This window comes from Neophocaena asiaeorientalis, unplaced genomic scaffold (genome assembly GCF_003031525.2).
Source record: "Neophocaena asiaeorientalis asiaeorientalis breed wild unplaced genomic scaffold, Neophocaena_asiaeorientalis_V1.1 scaffold249, whole genome shotgun sequence".
Lineage (NCBI taxonomy): Eukaryota > Metazoa > Chordata > Mammalia > Artiodactyla > Phocoenidae > Neophocaena > Neophocaena asiaeorientalis.
In genome coordinates this window covers 7,373,036-7,391,435 of record NW_020172625.1, presented here as the reverse complement: position 1 = coordinate 7,391,435, position 18,400 = coordinate 7,373,036, and the positions used below count along the sequence as shown (strand labels likewise).

General features: G+C 37.1%; 1 protein-coding gene across 1 annotated transcript in view; it reads left to right on the top strand.

Annotated features, from left to right (window-relative positions):
- TMC1 (transmembrane channel like 1) overlaps positions 1-17,086 on the top strand; it is a 129,063-nt gene extending 111,977 nt beyond the window's left edge. Inside the window, exons 17-21 of the mRNA XM_024738997.1 lie at positions 3,893-4,132; positions 8,901-9,026; positions 13,057-13,135; positions 13,243-13,294; positions 16,947-17,086. Coding sequence (XP_024594765.1) covers positions 3,893-4,132; positions 8,901-9,026; positions 13,057-13,135; positions 13,243-13,294; positions 16,947-16,969 — 520 coding nt within the window. The 3' untranslated portion in view covers positions 16,970-17,086. The remainder of the gene's footprint in view (positions 1-3,892; positions 4,133-8,900; positions 9,027-13,056; positions 13,136-13,242; positions 13,295-16,946) is intronic.
- The last annotated feature ends 1,314 nt before the right edge of the window (positions 17,087-18,400 follow it).

The following is an 18,400-nucleotide window of genomic DNA, read 5'->3' as shown; positions in this document are numbered from 1 at the left end:
ATCATCCCGCCTTGGGGCCTGTCAGATTTCTGTGCCTCACTAGGTCAATCAATCTGAAGAGAAGACTATGAAAAGATCCTCCTCTCCATTGTCAGGTATGTTTAAAAACGTGATTCCTGTTCCCTTGCTTTCTAAATTTTACAGGTTATGGCTTATATGTCCAGAGAGTCATTAAGGAATGAAATGCATCCTTTCTTCTCCAAGCAAAGAGGAAAGTCAAGGTGGCTCAACATGTGACTATCACCAGAGATAGCAAAGGGCTCAGCTTCCAGATCTTTCATTTCCTGTAGGGGATTCTGCTGTCATGGCAGAAAATGGCTAACGGTGCTATTGGAGTAATGAGAAACCACTGCCTTATATCACTTTTAAAACTCCCTGGCTCTTATGCAGAGTGTCGTAAATCCCTCAGGCCTGGCGTGGCGCCATTTGTGCAGACATATGCTGCATGTCTATTTCTTGTTCTTTCATAGTGAAGACAACAGATTGGCCTAGAAATTTGTTTTCATTGTCAGCAAAGCTCTTATAATTGTGTCCTGATTTGTTTCACTTGTAATTTTGTACCTATTTAGCCCACTGTTGTTCATATTGAAATTCTTAAATATCTAAACAATCTTCTCCAGTTTTCTCATGGGCAGACCCATCATCAGAATCTTTGCAGTATCATTACACTATCATTTTCTATGTATTCACCCTCCAGATATTGGTCAAATATTGCTTCCGGTTAGTTTGAAGAGGACTTTAGAAAGTGATTGTGTTTTTTGAGTGTACTAAGATATTCACACACTTCCCAGAGTTCTAGAAGCAAAATATTGAATAACTATTATTCCCCTTCAGGTCAACCCTTTGTACAAATGGTCTTTTCCTAACTGCCAGGAAGTTGGTGACAGGGTAGGGATGTGGTGTGGGGAGTGTGTAGTCTAGGTTTAGAAGGCTCCCTTGTACTCACACATGTAATCCACTATTTTATGAGGCATAAGGATCTGATGCCTAAGTATGGCCATTTGCTACAGAAATGATCAAAAGAGGATGGAGATTTTGTGTTCAATTTTATTGGTTTGTGACTGGAGACATTCAGTAACTGCTTTAGGAGTTTCTGAGTAATGAAGGTTATTTACACCGATGTTATTAAAGTCAAACAATTATAGGTAACATCCATTTTTTTATGAATTGGCTGATATGATCAGTAAAACTATATTATACACGTCTTTTTAAAATAGCGTAGGTTTTGTAATCATATTTTTAAATGATGAAAGCATATCATATCTCTACTCTATCAGAGCAGGGTGTAGCTGAGGCAGAGCACACACAGTGAGAAAGAAGATACGTTTAGATGTTGTTCCAATGCTGTCTCCTGTATCTCCCTGCCAGTCTTGTCACTTTCTGCTACCTCATTTTCTCACTTGATCAAATGTGAATAATTTACCTGACACGTACCGTGTCACTGGAACAATAAGAAGAGCTAAATAAAAGAAGCTTTGATTTGCTTTGATCTTCTTGGAAGAAAAGCATTTTATAAGCCTAAGGTATTACAGTGATCTTCAACTGACAGATGACGGGATCAGGTCTGGCTAAGGGACTTAGTGAGCTGAGCTGATTAGTGAGTCACGGGCAAAGAAAGAATGAGCTTTAAGATTCAGATATCACTGTGCCGGGATCTCTTTTTCTAGGATAATGTTCTTGAGTCATTTGTTCAAAATGCCTATGTGATATTTATTTTTAAATTCTGAAATTTATTCATCTGTAGATGCACTTACATATATGAGTGTCCATATGTGTGCATACAGATAAACAACGCATGCCTATGTATAGGTACACATATATGTGGCTTTAGGCAAAACTGTATCTTAGGATAGACTAGGTTGTGCAGCAATTAAATACAAACCCCCAAATCTCAGTGGCTTAGAAAAGGAAAAGTTTATTTCTTATTTACTCCATGTGTCCAATGTGAGTTGGTAAAGGACTGTGCTCATGTTAGTTACTCTCACTGTGGAGTCATAGACTGTGATAGAATAGGATCCATCTGGAACATCACTGGTCAGAGCAGAGAGAGAAGAGAACAAAAAACCCTACAGTGCTATTAAAGTTTCCATCCCGTAGTGAGACACTTCATTTTTATCTCTACTTTACTGGCCAAAACAAATCACATGGCCAAGCCTGACTTTTAGAAGGGGGCAAGCACAATCACCTGCAAGCATGTTACATTACAGACGTTGGCATTTGGGAATATAATCTAGTGCTTTGTAATTCTGACCCCTCAGCTGGGACTGTCACTCACGTACTTGCTCATGTTTCTGGGGTTCCAGATTCTCTCTTGCTATCCTGTAACCAAGATACACAGCATTGTTCCAAAGTTTACCCTCATTTAAAAAAAACTAATGAACTTTATATCTTAGAGAAGTTATAGGTTCGCAGCAAAATTGAGTGGAAAGTACAGAGTTCCCATATACCCCCTGTCCCCACCCACGCACAGCCTTTCCCACTGTTGACATCTTCCACCACGCTGTACATTTGTTGTCATTGATGAACCTACATGGACAAATCATCATCACCCAAAGTACATACAATTTTTTTAATAGTTTAACTTTCTACAAAATCTATGGTCAATTCAGTATGTTAAATGTTTTTCAGATCTGTTGTATGGAAACCTATCAACAACACAGCACAAACTGTAGCAGGTTAGCACTTTTCAATGAAATGGTTTAATGTTGGATTGCACAAGTTCTATTATAGCCAAAACTAACTTCTTCATCTAACTCAACCCCCTGCTCTCCATAATATACCAAATTTACATTGGACTGATTTAAAAAATTATTCTACATGACCAGGAAATATAACATGCAAACCCTAACTAGAATTGCTGAAGGTTTTATTATATTTGGGACAGTTTAAAAGATAGGATTCTGCTTATACTTCTGAAATAAGTGTACATGTATCCTCTTTTGAGTTTCGGTTTAATAAATTGCCATTATGGTGCTTTATGGTACTGATGGATTTTCTCATCAAAGAAAATTGAAATTTATTTTGTTGAAATAATAACCACTGAAGCCATCAAGTAAGAGTGACCTCACCCAAATGGTTCCTGTTTAAAAGTGGCATTTTAAAATACTTTTTAAAAATCTCATGTACAGACCAGTGGATTTCCTGGACAAACTAAAATAAGAAAGTAAACATAAACTAAATTAAATGGATGTGTCAAATTTTCATTTCATAAACACATAAAGCTTGCAATGGAATATCAACAAAACATAGTATCTTATGAGGCACAAATACATAATTCCCATTGGCTCTAAAATACCATAACAGCCACAAATAGAAGATAACATCAGAAAAACTTACTTTAACATTTTCTCTTTCATTAAGTAAAAATTAATTAGCTATGACAAAATAATTAATGCACATATGCAGTTTATTTGAATATAATGGGTGATTTTAAGGGTTAATTATAAAAAAAGCTAATTTTTTAATTTTTAAAATTTTGGGGGGAAGTTTTTTTTAAAGCTAAATTTTTAGATATATTAATGATATGAATATTAGGGGAAAGTAAATTTTTTTTACAAGTAGAAGAGAGAAGTAGAACAAATATAATATACTGTTTGGTCTGTTGTAGTTTACTAATTTACTAATGATAAGTGGTTATAGTTAGCGACCAGCAAAGTTTCTGTGAAAGACGTAAGTACACAATATCTGCAATAATGGGGAAGATGGTAAAATATGTACAGGAGATGGAAATAGAATTAGTTAAGTTTATTAACATGAAGGGTTTATGTGATTGAAAGTGGCAAACACACTTTCTGCCTTTGGCAAATAAGCATGATATAAAATAAATACGGACTGTGTGACTCTGTTGGGGAGTGAAGCTCCATGGTGAGCAGAGCTCTGTTTTTCTTTCCAGGATGGGCTCCTTCTTCGCTCCCAGCCTCCCAGGCATCAATATCCTTCGGCTCCACACATCCATGTACTTCCAGGGCTGGGCTGTGATGTGTTGCAACGTTCCTGAGGCGAGGGTCTTCAAATCTTCCAGAGGGAATACCTTCTATCTGGGAATGCTGTTGCTCATCCTCTTCCTGTCCACCATGCCCGTCCTGTACATGATCGTGTCCCTCCCACCATCTTTCGACTGTGGCCCCTTCAGGTTCTTGCCTTTGCAATTTCTTTTGGGCAAAGTTTTCTTTCAGGGGTGGAGATGGGAATGGTCACTCGTCGTATAAGCTATTTTTTTTTTTCCCCCAAACAGTGACATTTTGGTCTGTAGGAATTGAGCTCTTTTAGATATTCAGGCTCATTATGTGACGTGGAAATTCTTAAGCAAGATCCATCTATTGATATTTTCTCACTTAGCAATCATAAAAGGGAAAATAACTGCTCCAGGCTCTGTCCGTGTAAAATATGTACACTGAATCTGAGCTATTTCTGTATAAGGAGATAGCGAAGAGCAAGGTTTGATTACACTAGTCTGGATATGAACATTTTCCTGATGCTAGGTCATCTCATTCAGACATTGGAAGCTATTGTTATTTTTCACATGAACCACCTAATTGAAAATATAAAAGAGGAAGGAAGGGAGGGAGGGAGGAAGGAAAAAAGAAAGATGACTCCACAAGCTACCTAGGAAATGGGATCATTATTAGATAATAATGAATATAAAGAGGGTCACATAATTTATAATCCAAATCTACATGCTAGGAAAAAAATTAAGGATGTTCCTCGTGTATATTCTCCTCAAATAACAAGAATAAATCACACAAGTCAGTAATATAGAGTCAAGAAGGCCCTTTGATCCAGCTTAGAAATATACTTTTCTACAGTTCTCTATGACAGCGTTCCCTGTGACACTTACCAAGAAAGCAAAGTTTCCAGATCTGGAGGATTGAGATTTCATTCTACCACAAGTCCACCCAAGAATCTCTACGTGTTGAGTCACTGATCAGCATGCATTTGAGTTATTTCTACTTTTCAGTGGGAAAATGTGAATACAAAAAGCCATGTGAATGACAAGCATGATGCAGTAGTGGACATGTATAATTTCTCCTTCATGCTGTCAGACCCAAGTTATTAAATTAAAGTCAAAATATTCTTTGCCCACAGACTTAAGTATAAAAGAAGCATTTTCATTCTAATAATAGTCTGTTATTACTGCTTTCCTGGACATAAAGAAAGAAAATGTTAAGCCTACTGATTGTGCAAAAACAGCTGGAGTTCTGTCATACATATTCAGGAAGCTGAAGTTGACAAGTCCTGTTCCCCCGCCCCACCCAGGTGGGGGGAAGTAAATAATGCAGACAGTGACATCTGGAGGCTAAATATGAAAGTACAGTTTTGGAAGAGCAATTGGTCTTAATAAAGCTCAGGGTACCAAGTTCAAGAGACAAGTCATCTAAAGACTTTAGTTAATTGCAAATTACCCACACAACTAAATATTCAGGATAAGTTTTAGAGGTGCTTTTAACTTTTTAATTGGAAATGGGTCCTTCTCAGAAAAACATATCAAAGGAACTTAGTTGTCTGCCAGGGAAACCCCCCAAGGTCAACACGGAGCTGGGTGGTGGTAACAAAGGTCCATTAATATTAAAAATATCATTGAGCTAGTCACGTACAATGACTGCACAATTTTAGCTTTTTGCATCCTAACTCCTTTGCCTCTTTAAATCACACTGAGTTACTATGATATTAATGAATAAAACTTAGTCTGTGTCTAACACATAGTATCTGACTTTGACCAACTGTTTCCTAATTGGCAAACTTTGGCAGATGAGCAGCATGTATATCACTATTTTGAGATCAAGGAAATTTAAATATTTTTAGTAGAGTATTGGGAAAGGGGTACCTCTGTCCTATTTAGACAGTCTGTTGTTCCTGGAGCAAAAGAATGTATACTTGGTTTATTCTCTAGATTTTAAAGCTTTAAGCATTGTTCTGCCTTGGTAGTGAGGTGAGAAAGGATATATTAGTAGGAGACTCATGACTTGCCATCCTTTTGGACCCTGAGTTTGAGGTGGTTTGACCAGCCTGCCTAGTGAAGTGTATCTGACCCTACTTGGCACCCTGGTGGGCAGCAAATTGGTAAACGTGCATTTGAGGTAGGTTAATAGGAACAGCACAGTAATGGCCAGGCTCTCCCAGGTGCATGTATGTTTTCAGGTAAGGTGGCTACAATACCTTAGAAGACCCATTCTGCAAAGCAATTTGATGAGATAGTCTAGCTTGTTCTGGTTTCATAAGAACTGGCTAGGGAGGGTGAATTTTCCAGAAAATTATTCCAGTAGGCTATTAAGTGGATTTACCTTAACAGTTTGACAATTAAAAAACTATTTCTTTGGTGTCCAGATGAAGAAAATTCTTCTAATTGCTCTACCACATTTCCTGACACTTGATGTTTCTCCCCCAGCTCCCTCACTAATAATTCTGGACAATTTGTAGTTCTCTAGGTTCTCACACACCTCCCTGCTAACATTATGGTAATTATAACTTCATGTATTTTCATCTAACTGCAAAGGTAATATGTGTTTATCCTAGAAAAAACAGAAATTATAGAAATTTTCACATGAAAATAAACACTAACCAAAGACCTGAAATAACAACTCTCAACATTTTTTTGGCATTTTGTATTCTGGTTTCCTTCTTATGCAGATTTTTAAAATAACTGAGATCATATAACATGTATGGGTTTATATTATATCGTGACACTGCTATTACATTACTCACTTGATGTGTTGATTTTTCTTAATAGTGTAGCTGACTTCTAGAGTTTAGGGACAGAATATTTTCATCTCTGTGAGTCAAAACACAGTAGAGTGTTGGCCAGTAATTTGAGTTAATGAATGAAGAATGACTGTTTGTCATGCATTAAGCACTAGAGGAGATGTAGGTGTACATTGGGCATTGATTCTGGCCAGGTGGACCTTTCGGTCTGGCTGAAAAGACAGACATAGACTATTCTAATTAGGGTGGATGGAGCTATGCCCAAGAGAGCTATAGATTAACTTCAGTAACATTTCACTTGGCTGTATACTCGCAACAGGCTGGAAAGGACTTCTGGGAATATGTATACTTTGGTTCACCCGTCAGAAAAAGGGAGTGCCAGGATTTGTAGATGCTTCTATAGTTTGTGTATAATAAAAGATCTGGACTCCTGGTAAGAGACCTGTCCTGGAAAAGGCACCCAAGAATCCTCAGAGATACTAATAACTTCACATTTCTCATACACTGGATGCAAAGAAGACCTTTGTGGGTAGGGATGGTTTTGTAAAATTCCAGTTCCCTCATTCTGACATCCATCAAACACAGCCCTAGAGGCTGGAGAAGGTGGGGTGGATTGTCTCATTTTTTCTCATCCTCCTTGCCTGTCTCCTCATTCTGGCTGTATTCCATATGTCATGGTCATGAAGCATGGTCAGCTAGAATGGATGAAGAATGAGAAACCTTAGTACAATAGGTTGATATAATCTTAAATTGTCAGTAAGCTTCATCCCCCCCTTATGTATCATAGGTCTTGCTAATTAGTGTGTAGATCTATAATTTGTGAAGCAAAATTTATACCTCTGTAGTCCAGTGACTCCTGACAAGATACTTGAAGTCACTCTCAGTCTATTAAAAGATACTGGAGAGAAAAAAAATCTGATCTGGAACTTGTGGGTCCTGTTCAATTAGTAGTTAAGAATGTATAAAGGTCAAAAAACAAAAGTGAAGCCAAAATATTTTACTCAGTGTTATGCCAACCTTTATTCTCATGATACATACAAATTGCTGATAAATAATGCAATATCTTCTCTGAAAATTACATCATTTCATAGTAGAATCAATATGTATATACAGAAAAAAATAATTTGGCATGATGGGTGTTACCTGATAATGCTGAATATTATATACTAAGTTAAGACAGACATCCTGCTCTCATTTCTCTAGTTTATAGGGGCTGAAAACAAACTCACTAAGGACCTTTGCTTTTTAGGCTTGTTTTCTTTCTCTTCCCATTTTCTGTTCTTAGCTGGTATTCATTAGGGCCCGTCCAGAAGAAATACTGAGAGAGAAAGGATTCAGCATTCAGTGCAGTTACCTATTAATAGCTCAGATGAAAGAGGTCTGGTGGAAGATGAGATAGAAGCTGTAACATGGAAAGAGATATTAGATTATTTGTGAATTTTATTCCATTAAGCTATTCCTTATGCTCATTTCCAAGGCTAATTAAAAAAATTGAGCACACTATTTGTTCAGCCCAAAGAAAGTATTCTCATATAATAACAGCTGCTGAAGAGTAGACTTACAAGCTATTTATAAAATATATTTTCATACATATATAAGGTATATTTATATTTTATATAACATATTTGTTATATAAACAAGTAGCCCAAATCTTAGAAATATAGCTTTAAAAAAATCTTCTCCTGGAGGGAAGGGATAAGTTGGGAGATTGGGGTTGACATATACACTGCTATATATAAAATAGATAACTAATAAGGACTTACTGTATAGCACAGGGAATTCTACTCAATATTCCATAATGACCTCTATGGGAAAGGATTCTTAAAAAGAGTGGATATATGTATATGTATAACCGATTCACTTTGCAGTGCACCTGAAGCGAACACAACACTGTAAATCAACTATACTCCAAAAAAAAAATTTTTTTTAATCTTCTCCTAATGCTGTGGTTAATTTCCTAACTGCTTTGACTATGTGTTTGTGTTGGCATAACATTTCTCATATCTTATACATTTGTTGACAGTATGAGGCCAAAGTGTCAGGAGTTGTAGCTAAACATCAGATTTCTAACCTGAAAGAGTACTTAGGCAATGTTTGAGAAAAATTTCTAGTTTTCTTGCTATAAACATAGTTTTTACATCTTGCTATAAACATGGTTTTTACATCTGTTTTAAATGAACTTCTCTCCTTTTTTTTTTCAGTGGCAAAAATAGGATGTTTGAAGTCATCGGAGAGACACTGGAACATGATTTTCCAAGCTGGCTGGCAAAGATCTTGAGACAGCTTTCTAATCCTGGATTAGTTATTGCTGTTATTTTGGTTATGGTGTATGTGCTTTCCCTCCTCATAGAAAGAGCCTTTGTAATGTTCTTCCTGCGCCTTTTAAGTTTCAGCGTTTTCAACTCTCTTTCTCCCCAGGGGTTGTGCTGTAACCTAACCAATTCAGCACTGATTACGTGGTGGTGAGAGGGTAAAACTCATGAGCCATATTCTGATCCTACTGCATGTAATTTACAGCCATCTGCATCTGTCTTTGCCTGCCTAGGATTATAAGATTTGTTTCCCAAGTAACCAAAATAATTATCAGTAAACAGCTACAGCAAGGGAAACATAAACACTAAATCTAATCAGCACATCAAGCTTCCTCCCCACCCCGCTGACCTCCACCTTTTTTCCATAAAGCATATGGCTGTGAATACACAGAAGTGATGAGCCTCTAAGTTAATATTCCCCTTGAGGGCCCTATAGGCTATATTTCAGGGCTAAAGGCTTAAGGGGTCTTAGAAATTACCCTGTCCTTCTTCCTAGAAGGCCATTAATAACTATGTCTGCCCATGATGATAGAATCAGAGGACCAGAAGGGTCTTGGAAAGGTCACTTAGTCTATCCTTTCGAAGTCAGAGATGATATCCAAAGGGAAATTTGAGAGGGGTCTTTTGTTCCCGTATTACTTTCATTGGTTTCTGAGTCTTGGCCACCACAGGTAAACTTACATTCTTAGCAAATTTTTATATATATATATATATGCTTCCTATGGAAGAGCTACAAAAAGTGCCCCAGTCCTTCCTTTCAAACCCCAAGGCCTTCCTAAATAAAAAGTCTAGAACTGCCACTGATCTCAATCAAGGAGGGCAAGTATGAAGTCACCCTCGTGGACACTTTAGTGGAACAAAGCTGACACAAAGCGTTGGATTTGTTTAAATAAAGGTAAAACTAGGAAATCTCAGGGAGAGATTGGGAGAGAAATCCCAGTGATTTAAGTAAATGAACTGGGTTCTGGGCCAAGTTGTTAGGATCGTCTCTGTGATGGTCGTGGTCACAAGCCACATCAGTGAGGGCAGGTGTCATCTTCAAGTTTATAAATTAAGAAACTGACTTGGAGGAGGGAAGGCATTTTTCCCTCAGTGAGAATACATCAGAAATGACAATAGTAGGGCTTTGACAGTAAATCCAGCACTCACCCCTTTACACCATGATGCCTTCTTTGAGGGAGAGCTAATAGCCTGTAGGGATAATTAAATAGTAAAACAGATTATTTTATGTAGTACAGAACCTTGATCATGGGGTGCCGTTAAGAATCTGATAGTAAATCTCTGGTGCAGATGTGTTAGAAAATGACTTGCTGGATGCAGCGTGTTTCACCAGATGGCCCTGGAAGTGATTTTCCTTCTTAGTGTTTTTACGATATAGTGGCTTTTGAGAGCATGGCTTTTAGGAGTCGAGGCCTTTTCGTGGTAAAAAGGAGGTCTTGTTTTAAAACACACACACTCAAAACAATGTCAGATTTTATGACTATATTCTTGACTTATTGAGAGAGATTTATTTTTAAGCAAAGGAGCAACATTGTTCTAGTGCCACTAATTAAAGATTTAATAAGCTGCCCCAGGGGTATGGAAGAGGAATGAACACTGCCTTTGTTCCAGGCACGATCCATATATTAACTCATTTAATTTCCACAATAACCTTAAGAAGTTGGCCTCATTAATCATATTATTGAAAGCACATGGAAGATCTGCCCCAAATCAAATGGCTAATAGGTAAATTCAAACCCATGTCCTTTTATTCCCCACCACTTATTTCCCACCTACTCATTTACAGCACCAAACACTGAGTTCAGGCTGAGTGGAAATGCTCAGAAGAACTGGAAGCCACTTGTCAGAGATGGTCCACACCCAGGGTTGGCACACTTTTCCTTAAAGGACCATATAGTAGTTACTTCAGGCTTTGTGGTCCAAGAGGCAAAAGTGAGGATATTATGTAAGTACTTATATAACTATTTTAAAATGTAAAAACCAATCTTAGTTCATGGGCCATACATACATAACAGGCTGGGAGTCAGGTTTGCCCCAGAGACCATAGTTTGACAACCCCTGTTATAGACTGTCTAGAGGGAAACTGGCATGATATAAGGTCAAATAGATGTCCCACAAGGATGATTTTAGTTCTGACATTTTGATTTAAAACCCGAAATTCAGCTTATTACTGATTTGATTTTTCAAATACTGAGGTCTCATCTTCAGCACTTTATGGTGCCCATACAGTTGGCTTGGATTTTTTTTTTTTTTTTTGGCTGCGTTGGGTCTTTGTTGTATGGGTTTTCTCTAGTTGCAGCTAGCGGGGGCCACTCCTTGCTGCGGTGTGCTGGCTTCTCATTGCGGTGGCTTCTCCTGTTGCGGAGCACGGGCTCTAGGCACGTGGGCTCCAGTAGTTGTGGCATGCAGGCTCACTAGTTGTGGCTCACGGGCTCCAGAGCACAGACTCAGCAGTTGTGGCACACAGACTCAGTGGCTCCGTGGCATGTGGGATCTTCCCGGACCAGGGCGCAAACCTGTATCCCCTGCATTGGCAGGCGGATTCTTAACCACTGCGCCACCAGGCAGTCCTGGCTTGGCTTTTTATTACCTTTAATTAGAGAATGTTTACAAGCATTTTGAATTTCCCCAATGAATCATATTAAATCAGCTTGGTTGGTTTTTGGGTAACTGAATAGAGTTTGAGCTAGTTCCCTGCAGGCGGTTTCATTCCTTTGGAGACTAAAAAACGATCTATGAAGAATACTCATTGAAGGTGCATCTCAAGGTAGAATAAAAGTGATGGATAAATAGAGAATTACAGAATTGCAAATGACTTGTGAGGTCTTTGAGTTCTTCCTCCAAATGCTGGCACTTTTCTAAGAAAACCCTTACAATACACAGACACACCATATTTATTGAACACCTAATTCATGCCAGATATTACACCAGATGCTTTCATGTATGTAATTTCATTCAAAATCCTATCACTTGTATAAGAAATAAACCCAGCGGAAATGATATCAATAATCTTGTTGCTAGCAGCAGATGGCTCATAAAGGTTATGATCTGGCATGTTGGTGAGTAGGGGAAATGTGTTCAGTAACCAGTTATTTGCAATAAAGGGCAATGCCAGTTACGTGTTTTGTTTTTTTTTTTTTTTTTTGTGGTACGCGGGCCTCTCACTGTTGTGGCCCCTCCTGTTGCGGAGCACAGGCTCCGGACACTTAGGCTCAGCGGCCATGGCTCACGGGCCCAGCCGCTCTGCGGCATGTGGGATCCTCCCAGACCGGGACACGAACCCGCATCCCCTGCATTGGCAGGCGAACTCTCAACCACCGTGCCACCAGGGAAGCCCCGTTTTGTTTTGTTTTTTAAATGCATTCTTTCTTTGTTTTGCTTTGTGAAGATGAACATGTTTATTTTTGCAAAAATGTTTGGCTGGAATTTGCTCTTTTTAGAAATGTCACTTAAATGCCAGGACTATTCTTTTATGAAATAGTTTCTTGTGAAGGAGAGAGAAATGCAAACAATACATTCTATGGATGAAAAAAAGCCATGTTAATTAACTATGACGATGAGGATTATGGTCTTAGTTGTAAAAGCCAAAGGAAGGGATTTAAAGTGGAAAGTCAGTTTCCTTTTTTTTTTTTCAATTTCCTTTTTATTCCACACATTCCCTAAGCTTCAAGAGATTTTCTGTTCTCTTGGATGCCATTGGTATCGATTTGAAATGGTGTTTTCAATTATAACTTAAAGTGATGTTAATACATTTCCAAGAAGAACCTAAAATTAGGCAGTGAGGAACATCAGACAGAGCCCTGGGCTGTGGAGGAGGAGCCTTGGGGGTCCAACTTCCCAGGTCCACCCCAGTTGCTGTGGAATTCTGAATGTACTTCTTCACCTCTCTGTACTTCAGGCTTTTATCTACAAAAGAGGTTCAGAGTAGAAAATACCTTAAAGTCACTCCAGTGCCAACATTATATGATTTAGTTAATGTAAATTTAAGAAGAATCTTGAGGAACTGAAAAATACCATAAATTTTATTTTATTTTTTTTAATTTAGTTTGACTATCTATTATCTCAATTCTACTGCAAAAGGCCAGAAGGCAGCAAATCTGGATCTAAAAAAGAAGATGAAACAGGTAGGATACAATTTATTTCAGAGAAATATTTGTCTTTATTAATGTCAAGTAGTAGAACGCATCAGGAAATCTCATGTTCTTCTTCTCTACTATTTTTTATTATGTAGCAAGCTTTGGAGAACAAACTGCGAAACAAGAAAATGGCAGCTGCACGAGCAGGTTTGAGCTATGTTATGTTTGCATTCTTTCTCCCCTACAAACAGTATGCTCTTTCTTTTTTTCCTCTCAGAATGGGGCATTTGATGCAGAGGAGCATTACTGCCCCAGCAAGTCACCTCATACTCTTTACTGTCCACCTTCTTAAGCCCTTTTCAGGCATCATATCCAGGGGGTTTGGTTGTTTTCCAGTGGGAGAAAGAAAAGAGAAAGAAAACTTCAGGAATATAAAAGTAGCAGTAGTGATAGAAAAGGGATCTTGCAAATTGACGGAAGATGAAGAAAACATCCACATACATAGTCATACAAAGAGCAGATACAGATGCCTAATCTCTCCTGCCCATTTTGACCATTTTTATACATAGATGGATACACTGGGAAGATGCTAATAGTATCCTCTAGGCTCATCACTGTTGCTTTCCCAGAGCCTTCTCTAATTCGTTAACCTCTCTTACTTTTTAACCTCTTTAATTTTTAAACTATTAGAATAAGGCATACTCTTATTTGCCAAAATTACTGATATGTTTTGCCTTCTACATGGAAAAGTGATGCCTAAGAAATTCAATAAAAATCTTTTCCAACTCTTCCCTCATTCCCAACTCTACAACTCTTTATATTAGTACGGCCTTTTTTCCCCCATAAGTAATAATAATAATTTTAAAAACTCAACCCCAATTAGTTTAAGTAGAAAAATGTATTGGTTCACGCAAATGAACAGAAGAGTGGTATGTAAATCTTCTGGTCACATTTTACCCCAAGTTTAGAAGCAATCAGGATTGAACCCCATTTCTCTGTGGTTCTTTCAACACTACACTCCTTTTATGTTGGCCAGCCTTTACGGCAGCAAAAGTGGATGCAGCAACTTCTAATGTCGTGTCCTTAGATTATATTTGTCTTAGTTTTTTTTTTTTTTTTTTGTCATTAAGCTACTTGTTTCTTAACTGCATTAATTTTTTTTCACCTCTATTGAGGTATAATTGACTAATAAAATTGTAACACATTTGAAGTGTACAATGTGATAATTTGATATACACATACATTATGAAAGGATTCCCACCTCCAGTTAATTAACACATCCATCACCTCACATATTTTCCTTTTTTTTTTTTTTTTTTGGTGAGAACGCATAAGTTCTACTCTTTCAGCACATTTCAGTTATACAATACAGTGTTACCAACTATAGTCACTATGTTGTACATTAGATCCTCAGATGATATTCATCTTATAGCTGAAAGTTTTGTACCCTTTTACTAACCCCTCCCAATTTCCCCAACCTCGTATCTCTAGCAACCATCATTTTACTCTGTGTCTATGAGTTCCACTCTTTTGTTAAAGCTTCCACATATAAGTGATACCATGACATGTTTGTCTTTCTCTGTCTGGCTTACTTCACTTAACATTATGCCCTCCAGGTTCGTCCATATTAAATGGTAGTACTTCTTTCTTATATAAGGCTGAATAATATTCTATAGTGTGTGTGTGTGTGTGTGTGTGTGTGTGTGTATACACACACACCACATCTTCTTTATCCATTCGTCCATAGATGGACACTTAGGTTGTTTTCATACCTTGGCTGTTGTGAATAATGCTGCAATGAACATAGGAATACAAATGAATGATTTCATTTCCTTTGCATATCAATCCAGAAGTGGGATTGCTGGATCACATGGTAGTTCTGTTTTCAGTTTCTTGCAGAACCTCCATACTGTTTTCCATTGTGACTGCACCAATTTACATTCCCACCAACAGTGCACAGCATCCCCTTTCTTCCCATCCTCATCAGCATTTGCCATCTCTTGCCTTTTTGGTAATAGACATTTTAACATGTGTAAGGTGATACCTCATTGTGGTTTTGATTTGTGTTTTCTTGATGACTAGTGATGTTAAGCACCTTTTCATGTACCTCTTGGCCATCTGCATGTCTTCTTTGGAAAAATGTCTATTCAGATCCTTTGCCCATTTTTAAATTAGGTTATTATTATTTTGCTATTGAGTTATATAAGTTCCTAATATATTTTGGATATTAACGCCATATCGGATATGTGGTTTACAAATATTTTCTTCAGTTCTCTAGGTTGCCTGTTCATTTTATTTATGGTTTCCTTTGCTGTACAGAAGTTTTTTGGTTTAATGTAGTCCCATTTGTTTCTTTTTGCTTTTGCTGCCTTTGCTATTGGTGTCAAATCCAAAAAATCATTGCTAGGAAAAATTGCAAGAGCTCTTCCTCTAAGTTTTCTTCTAGGAGTTTTATGCTTTAAGGTCTTACATTCAAGTCTTTTGACTTGATTTTGTGTATGGTATAAGTTTAATTCTTTTCCATGTAGACGTCTAGTTTTTCCACCATCATTTATTGAGGAGATTATCCATTTTCCATTGAATATTCTTGGTGTTTTGTGAAAAATTAATTGACCATATATGCATGTGTTTATTTTGGGCTCTCTATTCTGTTCCATTGATCTTTGTGTCTGTTTTTATGCAAATACCATATAGTTTGAATTACTACAGCTTTGTAATATAATTTGAAATGAGGAAGTGTGATGCCTCTAGCTTTGTTCTTTCCCAAAATTGCTTTGGTTATTCGGGGACTTTTGTGGTTCTGTATGAATTTTAGGATTTTTTTCCTATTACTGAGAAAAATGCCATTGGAATTTTGATAGGGATTGCATTGAGTTTGTAGATTGCTTTGGGCAATATGGGCATTTTCACAATATTAATTCTCCCAATCATTAACACAGAGTATCTTTCTATTCGTGTCTTCTTCAATCATTTATTAAAGAAATTTATTTGTATCTTCTTCAATCATTATATAATGACCTTCTTTGTTTCTTGTTACAGTTTTTGGTTTAAAATCTGTTCCGTGTGATATAAGTAGAGCTATGCATGCGTTTGGTTTCCATCTACATAAAATATCTTTATCCATCCCTTCACTTTCAGTCTATGTATGTCCTTAAAGCTGAAGTGAGTCTCTTGTGGACATCACATAGTTGGAAGCATTTATGTCGCACATATCTGCAGTGCTTTTGTATTTGCTCTAGATTGGGACTATAACTTAATATTATCAAATTAGTATTTAGAATAGTGAATGAAATGTTCTGACTTCTAAGATCTGAATTCTAGTTAAGGCATATTATTACCTTTGTTTTAAATAATATAATGTTATAGCACGCTAATTTACCTGATATTTTCCCATAATTTGTTAAAAATATGTATAACCTTTGTGAAGGCAAAGACTATATCTTATTTATCGTTGTTTCCTCAGCACTTAATATAGGACTTTATATATCAGTCACTCAATATATACCTACTAATTATCTACTGGACAATAAGGAATTCTTTTACTGGAAAAATTTGAAATGAACAGATTTCTATACTAATTACATAAGCAGTAATGAATGAATAAACATTTCAAAAAGAGCAGAACTTTTATTCTCCTGTCTTTAGAATTTGTGAGGATTTTGTAAAATATAGAAATATTTGGCAACAAATATTATAGCAACCTGGAACACATTTGAAGGTATAGATCTCAGGCCACCTCATTCAAAACCATTAAGCACACTGAAATTTTTATTTACCTCTTCTTTATCTTCTTTCTCTTTATTTATTTATTTATTTATTTATTTATTTATTTATTTATTTATTTATTTATTTTGAACAGCTGCAGCTGCTGGAGGCCAGTAATTTTCATGGATATTCTGGAGGCCCAGAAGTGTTCCTCATCATACTGTTCAAAACCAATGACTTATGTGAAGGCCCAAGTAAAAAAAGAAGGATCTCTACCTTATTCCAAATTAGGGATTTGTTCCTGCACCACCACTTTCTCCCCTGAGCAAGTCCCCTCACATTTTCTTTAACAAATTGAGTTTAAAATTGTGTGTGATGGAGAAGTATGGATTACTGGCTTACTTGTTGGGTTAATTTAAAAACTTTTTACTCATATGGACTTTCATTTTATACATATCTTCTGCCTTAGTTTTCTTAGCCTGGAAACAGGAATATTTCACCTTCTTTTTTCTTCTAAGGTCAGAAATATCTTTATAAAGTATTCATTGTAATCATTTGTTAACTCACTTTTTTTTTTTTTTAAATTAACATCTTGTTTTCCCTTTTCATTCTGTCTCCCCATCCATGGTACCCACAAATATACACCCAAAACCTTTTTATTTGCTGCTGGATTCAGTATGAAAAGGAATGGGCTTTTTAGAAGAAAAATCTCATGGGTTATCTCTTCGGGCTTCTGAGAGGTACACATAGTTTAAACCATATCAAGAGGTTTATATTAGCAAGCTTTGACCTGAACTGTGTTTTCTCATCCTGATGGGTCCCTACAAGTACCAGAGCCGGAGTCCATCGGGTCTGGGAATGTACTGGTGACCCACATCTTACTATATATGGTGAGGTATAGTTCCCTAGTTGACTTTGGGGTTTAGCCTTTGCTATCTTCATTCCTCAGTGGATGGGTCAGTAGGAAGAGGTTTTGTGTTAGTTTCCCTGCCTAATACTCCAGCGTCTTCTCTGGACTGGACTTTAATTCAGTCAACTTGATTGGAACTTGGATTATTTCAGTGCTCTACTAGACCCTTCCCAGAAGCGTATGTGCAAATTGTGGGGGAGTGAGTTTGTAATAAACACTGGGACCACACTGAGTGCATGACCATCAGGAACTACAATGAGGCCAGTACCTCTTAATCTGTTTACTAAATATTTATCAAACATTATGTGTCAAACATTTATCAAACATTATATATCTTAAGTATCACCTGCTCTCTAGATTTTCTCTACCACTTTTTGCCCTACCTGCTATATCCTTAGTTTCTAGCATCTTCCAGAATACTAGATACTAGAACTTGCAAACCTGTTTTAGGATCGAACAAAATTAATGATACGTTCCCACTCAGGGCAAGACTGTCCCTTTCTTCACAATGACACAGATATTATAGTACACTATCAGTATTCAGAAAAAAGATTTGCTTTCTCTTATTCTCTATTAAGTGCAATGTCTAACAAAATCCAGTTATTATTCTACCTTTTTCAGCTCTCTTCCAAAGTTAGGACATCTTGATGGACAAATAACCCTAGACCTCAGAGTTGGCATCACATGCTTAGTAGATG